This window comes from Mustela erminea, chromosome 10 (assembly GCF_009829155.1).
Source record: "Mustela erminea isolate mMusErm1 chromosome 10, mMusErm1.Pri, whole genome shotgun sequence".
NCBI classification, from domain to species: domain Eukaryota; kingdom Metazoa; phylum Chordata; class Mammalia; order Carnivora; family Mustelidae; genus Mustela; species Mustela erminea.
The window spans coordinates 56,981,123-56,998,737 of NC_045623.1; the positions used below are offsets into that span (position 1 = coordinate 56,981,123).

Below are 17,615 nucleotides of genomic sequence, written 5' to 3' on the forward strand. Positions count from 1 at the left end.
GGAAGAGAACCTCTAATATGACTGCGTTTTAAATTTAGCGATTAAAACTGATGATAAAACAATCAGTCTGCTCTGCTTTTGGCCAATTACAGTATGAGGGGCCCCGTAACAGCTTTTTTTTTTAGCTGGGAAGAGGGTGTGAAGGGCGGCAACATGAATAATGTGGGCAGCGCGGCAACATGAATAATGTGGGCAGCGTGGGCTTGAACCTCTGACTCCTCGACACCTGCTATCTGAAAGAGACTCACTAAAGGACACCAAAGGAAGTGAGGCCACAGACGGTCACTTAACTGTCCATCTGCTGGTGGTGAAAATGAATAATCCAGATTCTAATCGGAAAGTTTCTTTGCCTTGGAGAATGTCAAAAGAGGGCATTTATGCTTTCATATTTCCCTTTCAACCGCTAACTGCCACAATCTGAGTGTAAAATGATAAAAAAAAAAAAAAAAAAGAAACAAAAAACAAAAACCACCACCACCACCATAACAAAAGATCACGTCATTGGATATAATCTAAAGGTATATTGATAGGAGGACTATTCAGAGAAGTTTGGTCCATCAATGCAGTGCCACACAACCCAGCCAGTAAACGTGCATGCACAAGCCCAACTAGAACTGCCTGTGTAGGAACACAGAATGTTCTGGAAAGTGATAGAAATGGCAGCTTCTGGGGAATGGTCAAGGGTAAGAGACAGGGAAAGGTGAAGTTTACTTTTTCCTTGGTATCCTTTTACACAGTTTAATTATGACACATGAATGATGATTGGTTTTACCCACAAAATAGGAAAAATAACATTCCAGGACATCGTCCTTTTCCCTATCACTTGAACACTGATTAGCAACATGATCAGACCCAAGTGGCCCGGAATTCTCGCACAGATAGCAATGCACTCCCTGGCTCCTCAGGCGAGGTGTCCCGCAACTCACCATCTTCCAGGCATAGCTCACATTGTAGGCCTCCTTTCCAGTGGCTCGCAGCTTGTTTATATGCCAAGACAGGGATGAGTTCACAGGGACTGCGATGATCTGACTACCCAGAGGGAGGCTGCATTGGCAACAGAATGAAATACTTCAGGCAAAAGATAAAATTAAGCACTTAATTAAAGGCAGGGAAGAAGCTGTGAGTCAATGACCACCTCCTGATTTTGAAAAGCAATGAAGCTCATCACTTTTGAAAGAGATAATGTGAAATTTTAAATTTTGTAAAAGCATGATGTCAGCTCAGCACTAAAGTATTCCTGCTCTCTTCCCCTGCCCCCCACCCCCCACCAAATTCTAATTCTTTCCAGAGACAAACTTCTCTGGAATCGCTGTCATTAATTTACAACCAATGAGCACAAAGACCCGTTTCTCTATAGGTTACCATCTGCCAAAATAATGTATCACGGTTGGAAAAAATCCAATCTGTTTTTTGTTTCAAAAGAAAATGCTGTATATGATTGTGCTGTCAACGTGGAATGGACACTATTTTGCCAAGCTATTTTTTGGCACACTGGAAAGCTGGTCCTCAACTTAACCTTTTATTTTGCCAACATTTTTCAATTTAGTATAACTGGAGTTTTTCTTAAATGAGGTAATATATATCTGATTTTACAATTAATGGCAATGTGAACATAGAATCTGATTTACAAGACATTTTCCCTAAGTAATACTTTTAAGAGACCATTCCTGTTGTTATACAAAGTAAATAAAATTTTAGCTACTGCTTCTATGAAAAATTTACTGAGTATACTTTTAATAACATTAATTAACATACTTTTTTTTTTTTAAGATTTTTTATCCATTCATTTGACAGAGAGATCATAAGTAGGCAGAGAGGCAGGCAGAGATAGGGAGGAGGAAGCAGGCTCCCCGCTGAGCAGAGAGCCGGATGTGGGGTTCGATCCCAGGACCCCGGGATCATGACCTGAGCTGAAGGCAGAGGCTTTAGCTCACTGAGCCAACCATGCACCCCTATATACTTTTTAAAAAAGATTTTATTTATTTATTTGACAGAGAGAGAGAGAGAGCTGAGAGAGGGAACACGAGCAGGGGGAATGGGAGAGGGAGAAGCAGGCTTCCTCGTGAGCACTGAGCCTGATGTGGGACTGGATCCCAGGACCCTGGGATCATGACCCGAGCTGAAGGCAGATGCTTTAACAACTGAACCACCCAGGAGCCCCTAATTCATATACTTCTTTTATATCATATAATAAAAACTCATATTTTACCTCAAAAGTTCTTTTTTTTTTTTCAGGAAAAAACCCAAAATACTACAACTTTCACGTTTTCCTTACCTTAGGATATTTTGCCGAACCAACTCAAATTTTGGGATATTTTCATAATGAATGATGTCAGTATGAAGTGGGGGTTCTGATAGTAAATATGGCCTGGTAAGAGATGGGTGCATAAGTGTATACCCTGAAATAAGAGAACAAAAACACATGCTATGGGAAACATGCTGTAGGAAGTACAGATACTAATATAAGTGCCCATCATACATTTGAAATGCGGGATACTCCATATGCAACATCTCAGGAAGTAGCTCACCCATCCAATAAAAACGGAACTTGTTTTATGTGTTCTTGTGTAAAACTCTTGAAGTGTAGAAAGATGCCTTAAATCATGGAACAACTGTCTAATCAAGAATATCCTGGAGGTACTGGTCATTGGGTTTTGTTTTATAAAAATGTTCTAATCGATTACATAAACCTAATGCCAGTGAATATAAAGATAATGGTATAGAAAAATAAACTCCAAAGGATCATATTATGTGTCATTCAATCCTCAAGACTAATTTCTTGATGTTGAAATAACTGTTACCTACTCCTTAGCACAAAATAGAAACAAAGACGTTTTGTTTGGTTTGTTTTTTAGAGAGACAGAATCTTAAACATGCTCCCTGCCTATGTGGAGCTCCATCTCAGAACCCTGAGATCACCACCTGAGCCAAAATCAAGAATCGAATGTTGAACGGACTGAGCCACCCACGTGCCCCTAGAAACAAATGCCTCATGTTTAGATTCATTCTGCCATCTTTATGGTTTCCACTCCACAGGAGCAGTTCTAGTCACAGTAATTTTCTATAAATATTCTAATCTTCCTAACTTTATTAGTATCAGAATATCTACAGATTATTTTCTTCAGGTTACAAAAAAGGTCATTCTTTCCCATGACTGTTAGCAGATTACCTTTGTCATCTATGAGAAAAGTATAGGAAGCCAAAGAATCTTGGTAATATGTAACGTCTTCAAGGATGTAAGCCAAGTTCACGTCCACGCCTACGATTCCCAGAAGTAGGTTTCCAAAATAACAGGGTTTACTTACAGTCATTATCAAACCTATGGGTTAAAAAACCAAACAATCAGAAGGACAGCAGAGAAGGCGCTGGACAAAGGCTGGAGCTGTGCTCTAGTGAGTCATGAAGGCTAAGATCGGCCATCTCAGTTCTGCTTGGAAGAGGTGACCTGTGTGATCCAGGAGCCAACCCCTGCCTCTGCAGACAGTGTTATGTGAACAAGTCTGCGGGACACGGGGAGTCTTTTGTGGGGTTCGGATACCCCAGTTAATCTTGGAAACAACTTAGACATTTTCCACTATTTCTTCACCTAAGAGGACATGACATTCCAGATTGGTGCAAAACACCAGCAGTACTTACTTCATGATTCTGTTCCCTCAGCTGGGGAAGACTCAACAGAAGGTGAAAAGACCATGGGACAAGGACACTGAAAACTTGGGTTCTAGCCTCACTGTGCCCCTTTATGTACTGTAAATAAAACATGGGCATAACTCTGTGGAGCCTAGGTTTCCACATCTGCTTAGGGGACACAGTGGAAACTGCTTTACTGATTTTTAGGGGGCAGATAGACAAAAAGAGATTATTCCACTAATATAATCCACCAAAAGACAAGATGAAGTGAAAAAACCTGGGAAGGTAGAGAATCTAGTAAGATCTGACTGATTACAACTCCAAGCAGCTCGGGGAGACACTAAGTTTCCAAAACACTGTATTTTGAGTCACGTGGGTTGTAAGGTCCTCCACTTTTACCTAAAGGGCTAGACAGTAGATATTTTAGGCTTCCGGGCCAGTTTCAGTTGCACATACTTTAAAAAAAAAAAAAGGCTTTGGAAATATAAATGGCATTCTCAGCTCACAGACCATACAAAAACAGTAAGATAATCAGAGCAGGGAAAAGCAAAGGCAAAGAAAATGTACAAGAGGAGAGAGCGTGAGCAATGGGGTCAGTGCGTGGCCCTGTGCGTCCGGACCACTGGGTTCTCCTCCTGAGGTAAGGGGCGCTGCCTCTCTGAATACTCCCTTCATGGGTCAGAGACAAAAAGAACTCTAGCACCCCCAGCAGTGCCACAATCCTATGGTACTACATAAAACCAGAAATAAAAAGAAGGCTGGTTCCTCTCCATTTTACACTTGTATTTTCCTGCTCTCAACGGCAGGTTCACACCCTAGTGGCGTATCAGAAAGCCGTTCTTCTATCAACTCCCAGGAAAGGGACAGGGATACTTGAAGATCCCTGCAAAGCACAGACTTCCACAGAGAAACTCATGTGAGGTCCACTCAAAGTATTACTGAACGTGCTGGGGTTGCAAAGGCCAGTGAAACGTACCACTGGGCAGGAAGAAGTGCGTACAACACTGAAAAACTGTGAGAAGTTATACCCAGTTTTAAGTTCTGGGGATGTAAGATACAGCGTGGTGACCATAGTTCACAACACTGTATCATTTATTTGAAAGTGGCTAAGAGTTCTTAAAAAGTTCTCATGACAAAAAAAAATTTTTTTTTTAACTATGTGAGGTGATGAATGTTAACTAAGCTTACTGTGGTGATCACGTCACAATATATATGTATCATGATGTTGTACACCTAAAATGAATGCCATGTTTTCTGTCAGTTATAAAATCAGTGAAACAGGAAATAAGAAAAGCTGTATGCTCTCTATTATAATTTCAAATGTATTCTTCAGGCAGTCAACACAAGGTTTCAAACATGTACCTTAAGGAGGTTTTTGCTCAGGTATCCCTGGACAAATGGGTTATAAATGATGGGAGGAATGCTCGAGGGCTGGCACACAGACAGAGGTCATGACCTACACGCCATGCTCCCCTGGACTTGTGTCTAAGATTAAAGCTGTGTTCATAAGGCAGTGAAATACAACAGAAAGACTCTTGAGACCATACGCTCACTTCAGATTTCTTTGGCTATGTTGAGAACAAGCCTGAAAAAAAACCCCACAATCTTATTTCTCAATTATCAATTTGGACGGAAGACTCTTCATTCCACTGTGGCAAATAAAGTATGCTAAGCTCTGCTACACTTAATGAAATCCCTAAATGCCCTCTCTACTTTAACCCAAAGCACACAAATTTACTTGTTGAAAGAAGTACGTCCAGTTACCAATACTTTCATCTGTGGGTGTTCTGAACGAGAGCCATGCAAACATGGGGTTCCCCAGGCTCAGGATGCCCATGCTGGGGAGTTAGAGGAGATGCCGTCCACCTATTCCGGGGACTGAGAAGACCAACATGAAAGGCACATTCTAGTAGGGGTTTGGGACAGACCAGGAAAGCAGTCACTGAAATACACCACAGAGGATTCAGAAAACGGGCCCTGAGGATGGGCCTATTTTTTGGGAAGCACCAGCCAACGAGGAACCAAAGATTTGCCCACAATTTAACTGAAAGCTTTTATGGTGACTCTCGGGGTGGCAGACGTGAATTTTAGAAAAGGTCCTACTCTACCTGATATCACAAATAGTAACAGGATTTGACTGCATAAGCCCCTGAAGCTTGTACAGGATTTGGTTTCCACATCTGCCTTTGTTCCTCTGACACAATATTAACATGATTCATTGATCCGTCTTTCTCTTATCAGACTTCCACGCTTGCTGAGGGTGGGATGTGTGCCTTACCCATCACTGCCTGACACAAGGCTTGGCTGGCACTCAATACTGTGGGCTCGATGCATAAAAGGTCACTTGCATTTCAAGCTCGACCTTTCCCTATGAAAGGAAATAACTTTATCTGTACGTGGGAGTTTCTATCCTATCCCTGTCTGTGGGCTCTGCCAGAATTTGGAAGGATAAAAAAACAGACATGTACCAGAGGTTACCATATTTCTTCCTTATGGGGGGAAAAAAATGCTTACCTAATTTCTAGAAAACCTACTCTTTAGGCCTGTTACTTTTTACACGTAAGTTTGCTCAGGATATCTGTCTTTGTGAGAGTTCCTAGTTACTGGGACATAAAAACAGGATCTCATGTGGTAATGGTGTCTATCTGGCTAGTCAGCACCTTCCTTTTTATCCTGTCAGAGAAGAAAGGGAAGCATGTCGGGAAGGGATAAACAAGAAGATGAGGAGGGCATGAAGGCGGCTGTACTTTTCCTGAGCATACAGGCCGGCCGCTACTCTAGGTGCTTCACGTACATTCAGGCATGTTCTCTTCATGACTGCCTTGACGGGAATGGCCTTCCCATTTCATAGATCAGGAAAGATAATCATGTGAAGGTTAAAACACTTTCCCCAGCATTGTATTATGAGTCACTTGTCCTAATAACCTGAAAGATATATTATACGAAAAACATGACTACATTTTGAACAGGTGACCAAACGGGAATGAATGAATGAGATTCAATGAATGATCAAGGACAACAATTTAAGGGGTCGAGTGGGGCTTGAAAACCTCTTACGCCAAATCTGTACTGTCCGACCACACCATGCTGCTTTAGCTTTCAGGCTGAATCTTAATCGCTTCTGAGATCTACTGTCTGCTCTGCAAAGTCACTCTTTTGTTCCAGTTCAACAGCTTTTGGATTCTGGGACTCCTCAGTAAGCCCTCACAGCAAGCAAACCCATTATGTTGACCGAAGCTAAGGCAATGTGGAAAAAATTGGGCTGGGGGCTTCTGTTCTAAAATACAGTCCTAACGGACGGATGGCAGAGGGCTGTGCCACCATCTGACCAGAGACCGGGGGTGGGGGTTTGCGGGCGGTAGGGAGGGACACTGTTCCCCTTGCTTGTTCAAACCTTCTAATACTCACAGGCCAAGTGCTGAACACCACTTAGAAGTTCTTGCCTTGACGGACTCATGTCCGTTTCTTTCCCCCTTACTTGAATAGGAAGTTTTCCCCAGACTCACCATCTCCCATCTCATCCGAGAAGGGAAGGCTAAAGACCGCTTCATCGATCATCCGGTTGGGAAGGTTGGTATAGAACCTGCCAACTGTGGTCTCCAGGTTACTCAGTTGGTTCAGCACCATCATGCTTCCCTTAATCACAGGCAAGGCTGTCCGATCCAGCACACCGTACTTCCCTGAGTTCTGTTCAGCCAGATCTCTCAGAAAAGCCAGCTCTTTCAAGCCAGTCACCCCATCTGAAATGGAAAGCCAAAGGTAGACAGTGTAAACCAAAATGGTACATGTCTACACAATAACCGGGCCAGTTAGGTTTAATAAGGGCACGGAAATCTTGCAATGCCAAAGGGGTCTTGCAGAGTCAACCTGGACCCAGGAAACAGCTACCAGGTTTGCTGAGGAACAAAGCATGAGGCAGAGTCTTTCCTCAAACAATCAAGAGGGCAAAGGGATTCTTCAAAAGGCAATGATGAAAACCACACGTGTTAAAAATAAAGAAGCCCCATTTGGCCACGATATGCTTTCCCCTTAAAAGTTTAATTTTTCTGCCTTTAATATTTGAAAGCAAAGGTAGCGATTAAGAAATCTGCATTTAAAGTAGATGAAGTTGTAAGAGTTTTAAAGGATAGAGGTTTATTATTTCATTTCTTACCTCTTTGCCTATTAAACACTTGCCAAGTCGCATGGAACTAAATGGAAGAATTATGTATTGCATTTAGTGATGCCTCCAAACCCTGTGTCTTTAAGCTCATTTTAATTACAAATGCTTTCATGCTTGATACTGTTAGGACAGTACTGGATTTGATTTATTTAATGTGTATTTTCTACGTTTAGGGGGTTTTAAAAACTTTGTAAAAGATTTAAGCATACTGAGATGTACTGTTCTACAACATCTGTAATCTATAGCATAAAAATAAATTTAATAAACCTTTTCAAAAATTTCGGTTTGCTATTGTTGGAACACAGTCAAAAGGATTAGTAACTGATCCCATATGGGTGCCATTGTAAACAAATTCAAATGATTTCAGTCACTACTGAGATTTTACCAATGAGTTTTAAATAGGTTCTGCCTCATGTTCTTCAACTATATCGTCTTAAAAAAAAAAATAACAAAACAAAACTGAAGAGTTCATGGTTCACCCACCCTATTTGATTCTATCATTTCTAACTAAGGAGTGTGTATAGTTCTAGCCTTGGAAGTCCATTTCTAAAGTCATACGTGGACCTAATGGATTTAATTTCCTTCTTAACATATTTAGATAACTTGGATTTTGCAGGAACAATGATGCTAAGAGGAGTGGGAGATTCCAGAGTTAAAAGGAGAGGAGAGGAGTGGTACATTCCAGAGTTAAAAAACAAAAACAATAACAAACACACACAGACACACCAAAAACAAAAGGCATGATGATGGATCCTGGGCCTTATGCCCTTTTGAAACGCACAGAAGTGGATGATAAAAGGAGACAACTCAAAGTGCTGAACACTTTCCCTTTCTTTGTCATGTACTGTTTGACTCTCTCAAATGTAAAAGACAAGTAACAAATGGGAACAACTAACGAGGCAAAGAAGCACGGCATGGGATGGAGGGTTATCAAAGCTTGCATATTTTATGTACGACTTCATGACAGGAATGGCAAAGGTGACAGTGGGACAGCCGAGGGTAAGTATGGTAGATGGTTCTATCACCAGCACCGTCATTCCGGAGACTCCATCTCCCAGAACCTTTTTTCCTCTCCGTTTCTAGTTTAAAGGTGGTCAAAACGGAACTACTACAGATTTGAGAGGTGAAACAGACACGAAGGGACCAGAATGTTCCAGTTTGTCTTACCCTTCCCCAATGGGCATTCAGTTCCTTTTCTCAGCTGCTGGCTGCCTTGCTCCACAAGGGCAACCCTAGGCTCATCGCAGATGTTCCAGTGAGAGTCCACAGGGGTATGGCAGCCACGAAGAGCCAACGAACTTCTTATGCAGACCTCCTATGGGGTCTTCAATGTTCCTACTTTCAGACATCCCCATAAACTCCAACTCATTCACCCACACCACAGCTGGTTACTAAATGCTGGGTTGTTGACTCCTCTTTCTGGATCTTTACTCTTCCCGTTTTCTCCTCAGTTGTGGACACTCTAATTCTGGTAATAAATTCATGACATGAAAATTCTCACAGCGGCTCTGCCTCCCTATCTGAAGCCTGACTGACAGAGTAGGAATGTGTCAACCTTAATGAACAATGCTCAAAGAAAGCATCTGGAGAGGGAAACCAGCGGTGAGGATGTTGTGTCTAGCTAGATTAAAGGGAAAAGAGAGATAAGGGTGGTCAGAGGGAAGGAACCGGAAGTTTTAAAAGACTGGAATTATCAGGGGCTTAGCAGGTGCACAAGATTCTCTAGGATGAAGATTCAGGGCCACTGGAGAGATGGCTGACAGTGGGGAAGCTTCTTTACTCAGTATCAGCGGGGGCAGACCTTCAAATCTAAATTTGGAAAATAAGGGATCACTTCCTTTCATGTTTTCTTTACCTGGACTATTGCTCTCAATTCATCCGCCTTGTCTATCTTTTTCAAGGAGTCACCAGCTTCTGGAGGACAGGACCTCAGTGCACTCTGATGTTACACACTGTAGACTTGACCAACTTTATTTTTCTTCCCTTCCTGTCTCCTCCTTCCCGAGCCAAAGAAGCTAAACCACAGGGAAAAAGTGTAAATGGCACCCAGGGGGTAATGCTGCAAGGTACGAGCCCCTGGTAAAGAGACCATCCTTGCTCAGCCCTGGGGTTCCATGTTCAGAACACAAAGAGAACGAAGACACGGTTCATGTCTCGGAAGCTCAGGCGTGTAAAGCGGAGGGAGAAAGAGAAAAGCATGTGAGCCCGTCATTCAGTGTCAGGGATGACATGCTTAACAGAAGCAGGAACGCTCTGGGGGACAGGGAATCCTGACATACTGAAGAGAGAGCTGGTCCTGGACCAGAGCGAGAGAGTAGCAGCTCTGCCTTTGAGGTATACCGAGACAGGAAATCACGCACACTTTAATTCACTCCTTTGATCGGCTGGGAGGACCTGTTCTTGAGCAGGTCTGGGGTCAGGAACCTTTAACACGTTCCATCTCGTTTATTTAGTATCGTGGCAACTCTAGGTACGTTTTATGATTTTCTTTTTTATAAACAGAACTGAAGCCACAAGAGATTCCGTAACTCGCCATAAGTCACATAGCTCATTGATAAAGACTGGAACTCAGAAGCTCTAGAACTTCACCTGAGGTCTCCCACCAAGAGCCCACAAAACACCTGGGAAGAGAATCATGCTGAGCCAGAGATTCCTGGACTTCGCCTAAGCAGGTCTGAATAAAAATCCAATGGTACTGCCTGGGAGTCTGCATTTAAAAAATAATCTCCAGGGACACCTGGGTGGTTCAGTTCGACTTGGGTCATGGTCTCAGTTTCCTGTGATTGAGCCCCATGTCCCACTCCCTCAGCAGGGAGCCTTCGACTTGGGTCATGGTCTCAGGGTCCTGTGATTGAGCCCCATGTCCCACTCCCTCAGCAGGGAGCCTGCTTTCCCCTCTCTCTCTACCCGTTGCTCTGCCTGCTTGTGATCTCTCTCTGTCAAATAAATAGATAAAATCTTAAAAAAAAAAAAAAAAGTAATCCAAGTAATCCAAGTAATCCTTAGCTCATTAAAATGAGTAATCCAAAATAAGTAACAAACAAATAAATAAATAAATAAAATAAAATAAAAAGTAATAAAATAAGTAATCCAAGTAATCCTTAGCTCATTAAAATGAGAACCACTGTCTCTCTAGCCACTTGGGTCTGCATGAGACAAATAAAAGACCATAGGTGGGAAGAGCTCCTGGGTCAAGACATGACTGCTTAAAAACAAGAGAATACGGTCATCCTGGGCATTGAGGCTCAGGGGTCTGAAGGAGACACTCTAGAGGAAGAGTGATATGCATTAGAGGTGAAGAGACAGGACAGGGCAGAAAAGCTAGAACACTGGACCCACAGTCAGACTGGACAACATGTTGGAGAGCAGAAGGGAAAAAACCGAGTACTTCCTCAGTTTTGCCAATTTACTAAACCCATTCACAAACTGATTTAAAAGCAACATAATCAGCCTTCAGGAGTACCTAGAGAGTGATGCCCACTACCCTGGGTGTTTCCTGCACATCGGGGCCAATCTTCGTGAAAGCCCTGTCACGTAGGTAATTCTTATCTCCATTATACAGTTAAGGAAGCTGAGGGGGAGAAAGCAGCAGAAGAGGCTTCAGGTGGTGATTCTGCAGAGAAATGTGATATTCACTGGCTTGGGTATACAGAAGAATCTAGGTCAATACTTTGGCTTCCTGAAGCTTAAATCAATGAGTTCAGTTAACAACCTCCACGTAGTATCAAAATCCAAGAATATGAAGAACTGATGGGGAAAAAAAAAAATGGAGCAGTACAGAATCCTCTGCAAGCCCACTTCACCGGAGAAGGTTTAGAAATGAGCAGCTGGCTGGACAGAGAGAGAGACAACCTACACATGCCCTGAATACGAACGTCAGGGAGAGAAAGGCTTGGGCAGGAAGCAGCTTGGTGGCCTCTCTTCGTACACCCTTCTTCAAAGCACGCGCTGTTAGGGTTCCTTTTCATTTTTTTCTGAAAGCAGCATGCACTTAGAGGGAACTTTCATCTGAAAGAAAAATCTCCAAACACTACCTACCATTCATGAGGGCATAGGTGAGAATCATTACAGAGTTGTTTAGAAAGCTATTTTCTTCATTGATGACACGGAGCGTCGCCTTTTTATCTTCCTCCGAGGAGTCCTTTGATGTAATGCCAGCTGACAGGTAAATTATGACCATGTCTGTATCTAAACAAAAACATACAAATTGAATGTTACGTTGGATTCCGGCTAAAGGCAGCAGTTCCGTTTCCTTTTCATTTCCTTTGGACTTTCCCGCCTTGAGGACCTGCCTGGCCCGGCATTCGGACTCCTTCCCATTTGAGGCTGGGGCTTTCATCTCCCTGCCTCTGCGTCCCTTCCATCCTGGCCTTTGTGGGCAATGAGGCCTCATTTACCCAGTGTCAGCTGAAGAGATGTTCCTAATAAATTTACCAGATAAAAGAAGATTTCCTTTAGGCACTCACGGTGTGGTAAATTTAGCCATCCAAGATGGAGTGCTCTCTTGCCTTTCGAAACAGAGGATTCAGGACCTGACTTATCCTTTCCTCACTGACTGAGAGGTTCTATCAGGAGCCAACATTTTGGGGGGTGACTAGGCTTTAAAATGGTGGTTCTTCCACGGGCTCTTAAAACATGAAGGGTCCCTATGCTAAGTAGCTCCGGAGACATTTCTGTTTTTAAAACTCATCAGCGTAGGGACACCTGCGTGGCTCAGTCAGTTAAGCATCTGCCATTAGCTCAGGTCTCCTAGGATGGAGTCCTGCATCGGGCCTCCTGCTCGATGGGGAGCCTGCTTCTCCCTCTGCCTGCTGCTCCCCCTGCTTGAGGGCGCCCTCTCTCTCTCTTTGACAAATAAATAAAATCTTAAAGCAAAAACAAAAACAAAAACAAAAGTCATCAGTGCAGAAGAACAATAAAAACACAGACATGGGAGCCAGGTTGCCTGTGTTGAAATCCCAGCTCTGCTACTTTCAAGCTGTGTCTGGGTAATTTTGGGCAGATCTCTTAACCTCTCTAGGCCTATACTTTGTTGTCTACAAAATGGGGATAATGACAGTACTTACCTTCGTTGGGCTGCTGTGAGAACTAACTGATTAACTGGAGAATCCAAGGGTGATGGAGTAAAAGAGAAAGAAGCCTCAACACTCTCAGCCTCCCCTCCCCCGCCCCATATTGCTCTGAAGTAGCACCTATGACTCAAGATGAAGCTATTCACTTCCCCAACCCGGGCTCATGAGCAGAGAGACTGAGAAGGTCACTTTAGCTCCGTGTGAAGAACTTCCTTCCAGAGGATTTACTACAAAATCCAAGTAGTGAATTTCCTTCCACCAGAGATATGAAAGCAGAGGCTGAATGACTACTGAAATGGAGGGGGGAAGGAAGCAAGTTGGACTTCCAGATTGTCTTTCCAATCAGAGATTCTTTGGGTAACTATATATTATTATATATCATATATATTATATTACATTATACATATTACTATATATTTTATTTTTATATATCGTACATGGACATTTACCTTTCTATTGAGAAATAAATATTCATATGTTATATGCTTCTTTCTTCAGGTCCTTATTGCTGTCATTTTGTGGAGGTTGCTTTACAGTTACTGTGGTAGGCAACCTCCCTGCTGGTCCCCTAGGGATCCTACGCCTTGATAGCCACTGCCCTGTGTCGCTGTCTCCCTCTGAGTGTGGACTGGAGTTCACGACTTGCTTCTTGAGAACAGAATGCACGAGAGCAGATGGGGTGTCAAGAAATAGGTTAGGTGCTACAAAGCAAGCGGCTTGCAGTGTGCCTGCTCTCACACTCCGAAGGAAGCCAGACAGTATGCCTCGAGCCACCCTAGCTAGAAGCCAGGCACTGAATCCCTTAGAATTGAGTTCCCCCAGCAACCACCTGAGTGACCTTGGAAGCTGGTCCTTCCCAAGTTGAACTCTGAGCATATCAACTCTGCTAACAGTTTAACTGCAATTTCCTGAGACACCTTTAGCCAGAAGCACGCAACTATGCTGCACCTAGATTCCAGACCTATAAACGCTGAGACAGTAAATGGTTAAAGTTTTAAGCCAGTGAGTGTTGGGAAATTTGTTCTCCAGTAACAGATAATGAATAGAGTTAGTTACCCTTTTAATAAATATCCTAACTATGATGAGGATTCAGTAACAGAGTTTCCTTCAGTTTGTAAATTTCCATGTTTGACTTTGAAGCATCCTTTATAAAACTGAACAGTTAGCTTATGTTGTATCAACGTTGAAGACAACTGAACTGAGATTAATAAAACTGAATCAAAGAAATAAATACAACCTAAGTTGCTATCTCTAATTTAATACACGAACAAATTTTAAAGCCATCTGATGCTTGAATAATTCTCTAATCTGAACTGTAAATTTAACTGCACTATTTATTTATCAGAAATTAAGAAGTGAATGCTGATGCAAAAAAAAAAATCCATAAGCTTAGAAATATCCATCTTAAGCTGGATGTCAATTTTTTCCCAATAATGTAAATATTGTCCCATACATTATGCTGTTAGCATGCCAAACATCTTACTTAAGCTTCCAACTAGAAACAAAACTACTAGTTTTGAAGTCAGGGGAATATAAATATACCACGAGGCTGATATGAAATAGGAGATAAACCATCACCCCATGGCAAAGGCACCCCATGTGATAGTGCCTGGACACCTGTAAGACTGACCTGAAAGAGAACCTTTGAGTTTTCTTACTTAGCTTCATGCCTCTAGATAGCTTGTGTCGAGGCACAGGCCCGTATCTGGAAAACCGGAGGGCTGACAGTCAGCAGCCTCCCACAGCAGCCAGCGACCTTTTCTTCCTGTCCCAACAAGAAGGCACGCACCCTACAGGGGCATCCTCATGGTCTCTGGCCAGCCTGACTCCATCATTGCCCTATCCTTTTTAGATAGCAGAACTGCCAAATCTGGTGTGATTTATTGTTATTATTTTTTTACTTATTAGGATGTTCTCTCTCTAGTCACTCGGAGGAACTACACCTTGTGATTAGTGATGTTACGGATGAGTAATGGTTAGAGGGACTTGGGGCAGAGTTAAGACATAGCAAGTAACAGGAAGGAAATGCAATAGGTTCCATTTGATAAGTCCCTGGCTAAGCCACTAGTATGTCTCAGGGTTAATATCGAAGGGGAAAGAGTAACTGAAATTTGGGCTTTCCATGCCATTAGATCCCTACTCCTACCTAGCCATCTTCTTCCTTCTATTCTAAAATGATCTACTAACCAACCCCCCCCAGGACAGGCAACCCAAATAGGTCAATGGTATCAGTTATAGATCTACCATGGGATTAAAAATGAGTCAGTGCTAGGTAAAATTTTAAGCTATTTTCCTTAGTGCAAAGCAAATTCGTACAAAGCCACCATAATTTATAATGTGTAGCTTCTGTTCATAAGGTTACTAACCTAGGGCAGATATTTCCCCTTCATGCACAGGCTAATCCTTACAGTAATCCTACAGGGTAGGTCTTACCTATTAAAATAACTCCACCACATGACTTTAAAATAGCACTGGGGTGGGGGTGGGGAGAAGGGGTGCCTGTATGTCTCAGTTGGTTGGGTGTCTGCCTTCAGCTCAGGTCATGATCCCAGGGTCCTGGGATCAAGCCCTGCATCAGACTCCCTGCTCTGCGGGAAGCCTGTTTCCCCCTCCTACACTCCCCCTGCTTGTGTTCCCTTTCTCGCTGTGTCTCTACAAATAAATAAATAAAATCTTAAAAAACAAAACAAATAAAATAGCACCAGGTACACGAGGCAGATGCTAAGTAATTACCTAGGGAGTGAAGAGAAGTAAGGACATAGGGTGCAAGTTCCCAAGACGAGTACACAGACCCCTCACTATACTGTGGCCAAGGCTGGTGTGGTCCTCAGCCATCTCGGCTTGAGGTCAATTCAGATGTTTGAGCTATCCTTTCTAGTTTAGCCAGAGCTACAAGTCTTACAGGAGACTGAATATCATAACAACCACAGCTAGTATTTATTTAATATTTACGATGGAATCCTGGATCTTATTATCACCCCCAGTTTGCAGAAGAGGAAATCAGGCCTGGAGAGATCAAATAATTAACACAGGTTCACAAGTTTAGAAAAATTTCAGAGTAGGGAATTTGAACCCACGTTGGGAAAAGTCCCAAACCCACATACTTAACCACTATGCTAAATTGCTTGAGAGCACCTCAAACCTCTCCTTAATAAGATGGACAATGCTAATTTCTGCTGTGTTTATCTAATTTGAGTTTTTCTCCGAACTGTCAGTAGAAGCAATAAAGTGAAGGCCCCCGAGCTACAATTTAGGAATATTTTACACTTGGCTTAAAAAGGACTCCTCTGAGCACTTAAAAAACAGTGCCATCAGAAAGTGTCCAAGTCTATGATGGTCACTCTTCTTGCCATATTTTTGTTTGCCAACATTAAGAAAACCCCAAACAAAACAAAACAAAAACCCTGAGGAGAAACGGCTCCCATCAAAGCAGGCTTTTGTAATGTATAGGGCAGGAAAGTTTGTAAGAAGAGGTTTAATGCAGTCTCAGTTTTAAAGCTGAAACAAATGTCAACATTTGAAAACCGAGGGGATTCGCATAAAAATCCAGATTTCTGGCTTCTCTTAAAATAGAAGATCTGGCAATGCTGGGCAGGCCCTCCTACATGGCCATCCCATGCTGCACAGAGCTGTTACCTTCTCCATGAAGTATGCACCTCTAGTTGACCATGCTCCCCAAAACGATCCTCATTAACTTCCTTTGGGTTCCCTTGACTCACAATCACTGGCAAGGTCACAGCCAGTCTAACACCTCTCTCCATGATTTGAAGAGTATAATAATCAAAATTGGACTTGAACTCGAAAAGGTAGTTGGATGACTGAGAAATCAAGTAGAAAAATCACTCCTGGTGAAGACTGCGGACAGGTAAATGGCACTGACCAACTGGCCAATCTGTCTTGAAGACTCAAGAGTCAACCTTGTCCCTTGGCCTTCTTGAATCGTGGACAAGTTGATACTCAGCCATCCTGTAATACTGGTCTGTGGAGAGCTGATGCTGGCCAAGGCTGGTAGGCAAAATTCTAAGATGAACCCAATGACCCATACCCTTGGAGAAGATTTTCCTCTTGAGAAGACCTGTAACTTGCTTCTAACCAACAGATATGGCAAAGGTGATGGGTATCACTCCTGTGATTGTGTTACATGGACAGCAAAGATGGAGGGAGTTTGTAGATATAATTGAGGTTTCTAGTAAGTTAATCTCATGGGAGAGACCTCTGATTAATTCAAAAGGAGATGGGTCTGATGAGAACAAATGAGCCCTTCAAAAGAGGGTCCAAGCCTTCCCTGAAGTCAGGAGCTCAAAGAAGGGATGCTCTCCCTGCTGGCTTTGAAGGAGCAAATGCATGTGAGTCTTACAGTGGCAAGGAAATGAATTCTGCCAATAACTGAACTTGGTAGAGGACTCCAAACCTCAGAGCAGACCAAAGACCTGGGTGATGTGCAGACTGCAGTCTCATGCAACTCTAAATCCTTACCTAAAACCCAGGCAAGCTATGCCTGTACTCCTGACTCATGAAAGGGTCTGTGTGGTAATAAGTGTACATTATTTTAAGCTGCTATTAAATCTGTGGTAATTTGTTATGTTCAAATACCTTCAAAAACGCCATCTGCCACCATTACTTGTAATAATTCCAGGAGCTCCCATCTTTCAAGGGCTCTCACCATGTGCCCGTCACTATGCTTTGCATTCATCAGTGTTGCCTTACTTTTAATGCAGACACACTGAAGAACTTGCAAATATATTCTTTAAGTT

At 42.7% G+C, this 17,615-nt stretch overlaps 1 protein-coding gene across 1 annotated transcript in view; it reads right to left on the reverse strand.

Annotated features, from left to right (window-relative positions):
- CACHD1 (cache domain containing 1) overlaps positions 1-17,615 on the reverse strand; it is a 206,392-nt gene that overhangs the window by 36,879 nt on the left and 151,898 nt on the right. Inside the window, exons 8-12 of the mRNA XM_032303323.1 lie at positions 11,828-11,977; positions 7,134-7,367; positions 3,170-3,319; positions 2,276-2,399; positions 927-1,044 (exon numbers count right to left, since the gene is read on the reverse strand). Of these exons, the coding sequence (XP_032159214.1) occupies positions 927-1,044; positions 2,276-2,399; positions 3,170-3,319; positions 7,134-7,367; positions 11,828-11,977 (776 nt within the window). The remainder of the gene's footprint in view (positions 1-926; positions 1,045-2,275; positions 2,400-3,169; positions 3,320-7,133; positions 7,368-11,827; positions 11,978-17,615) is intronic.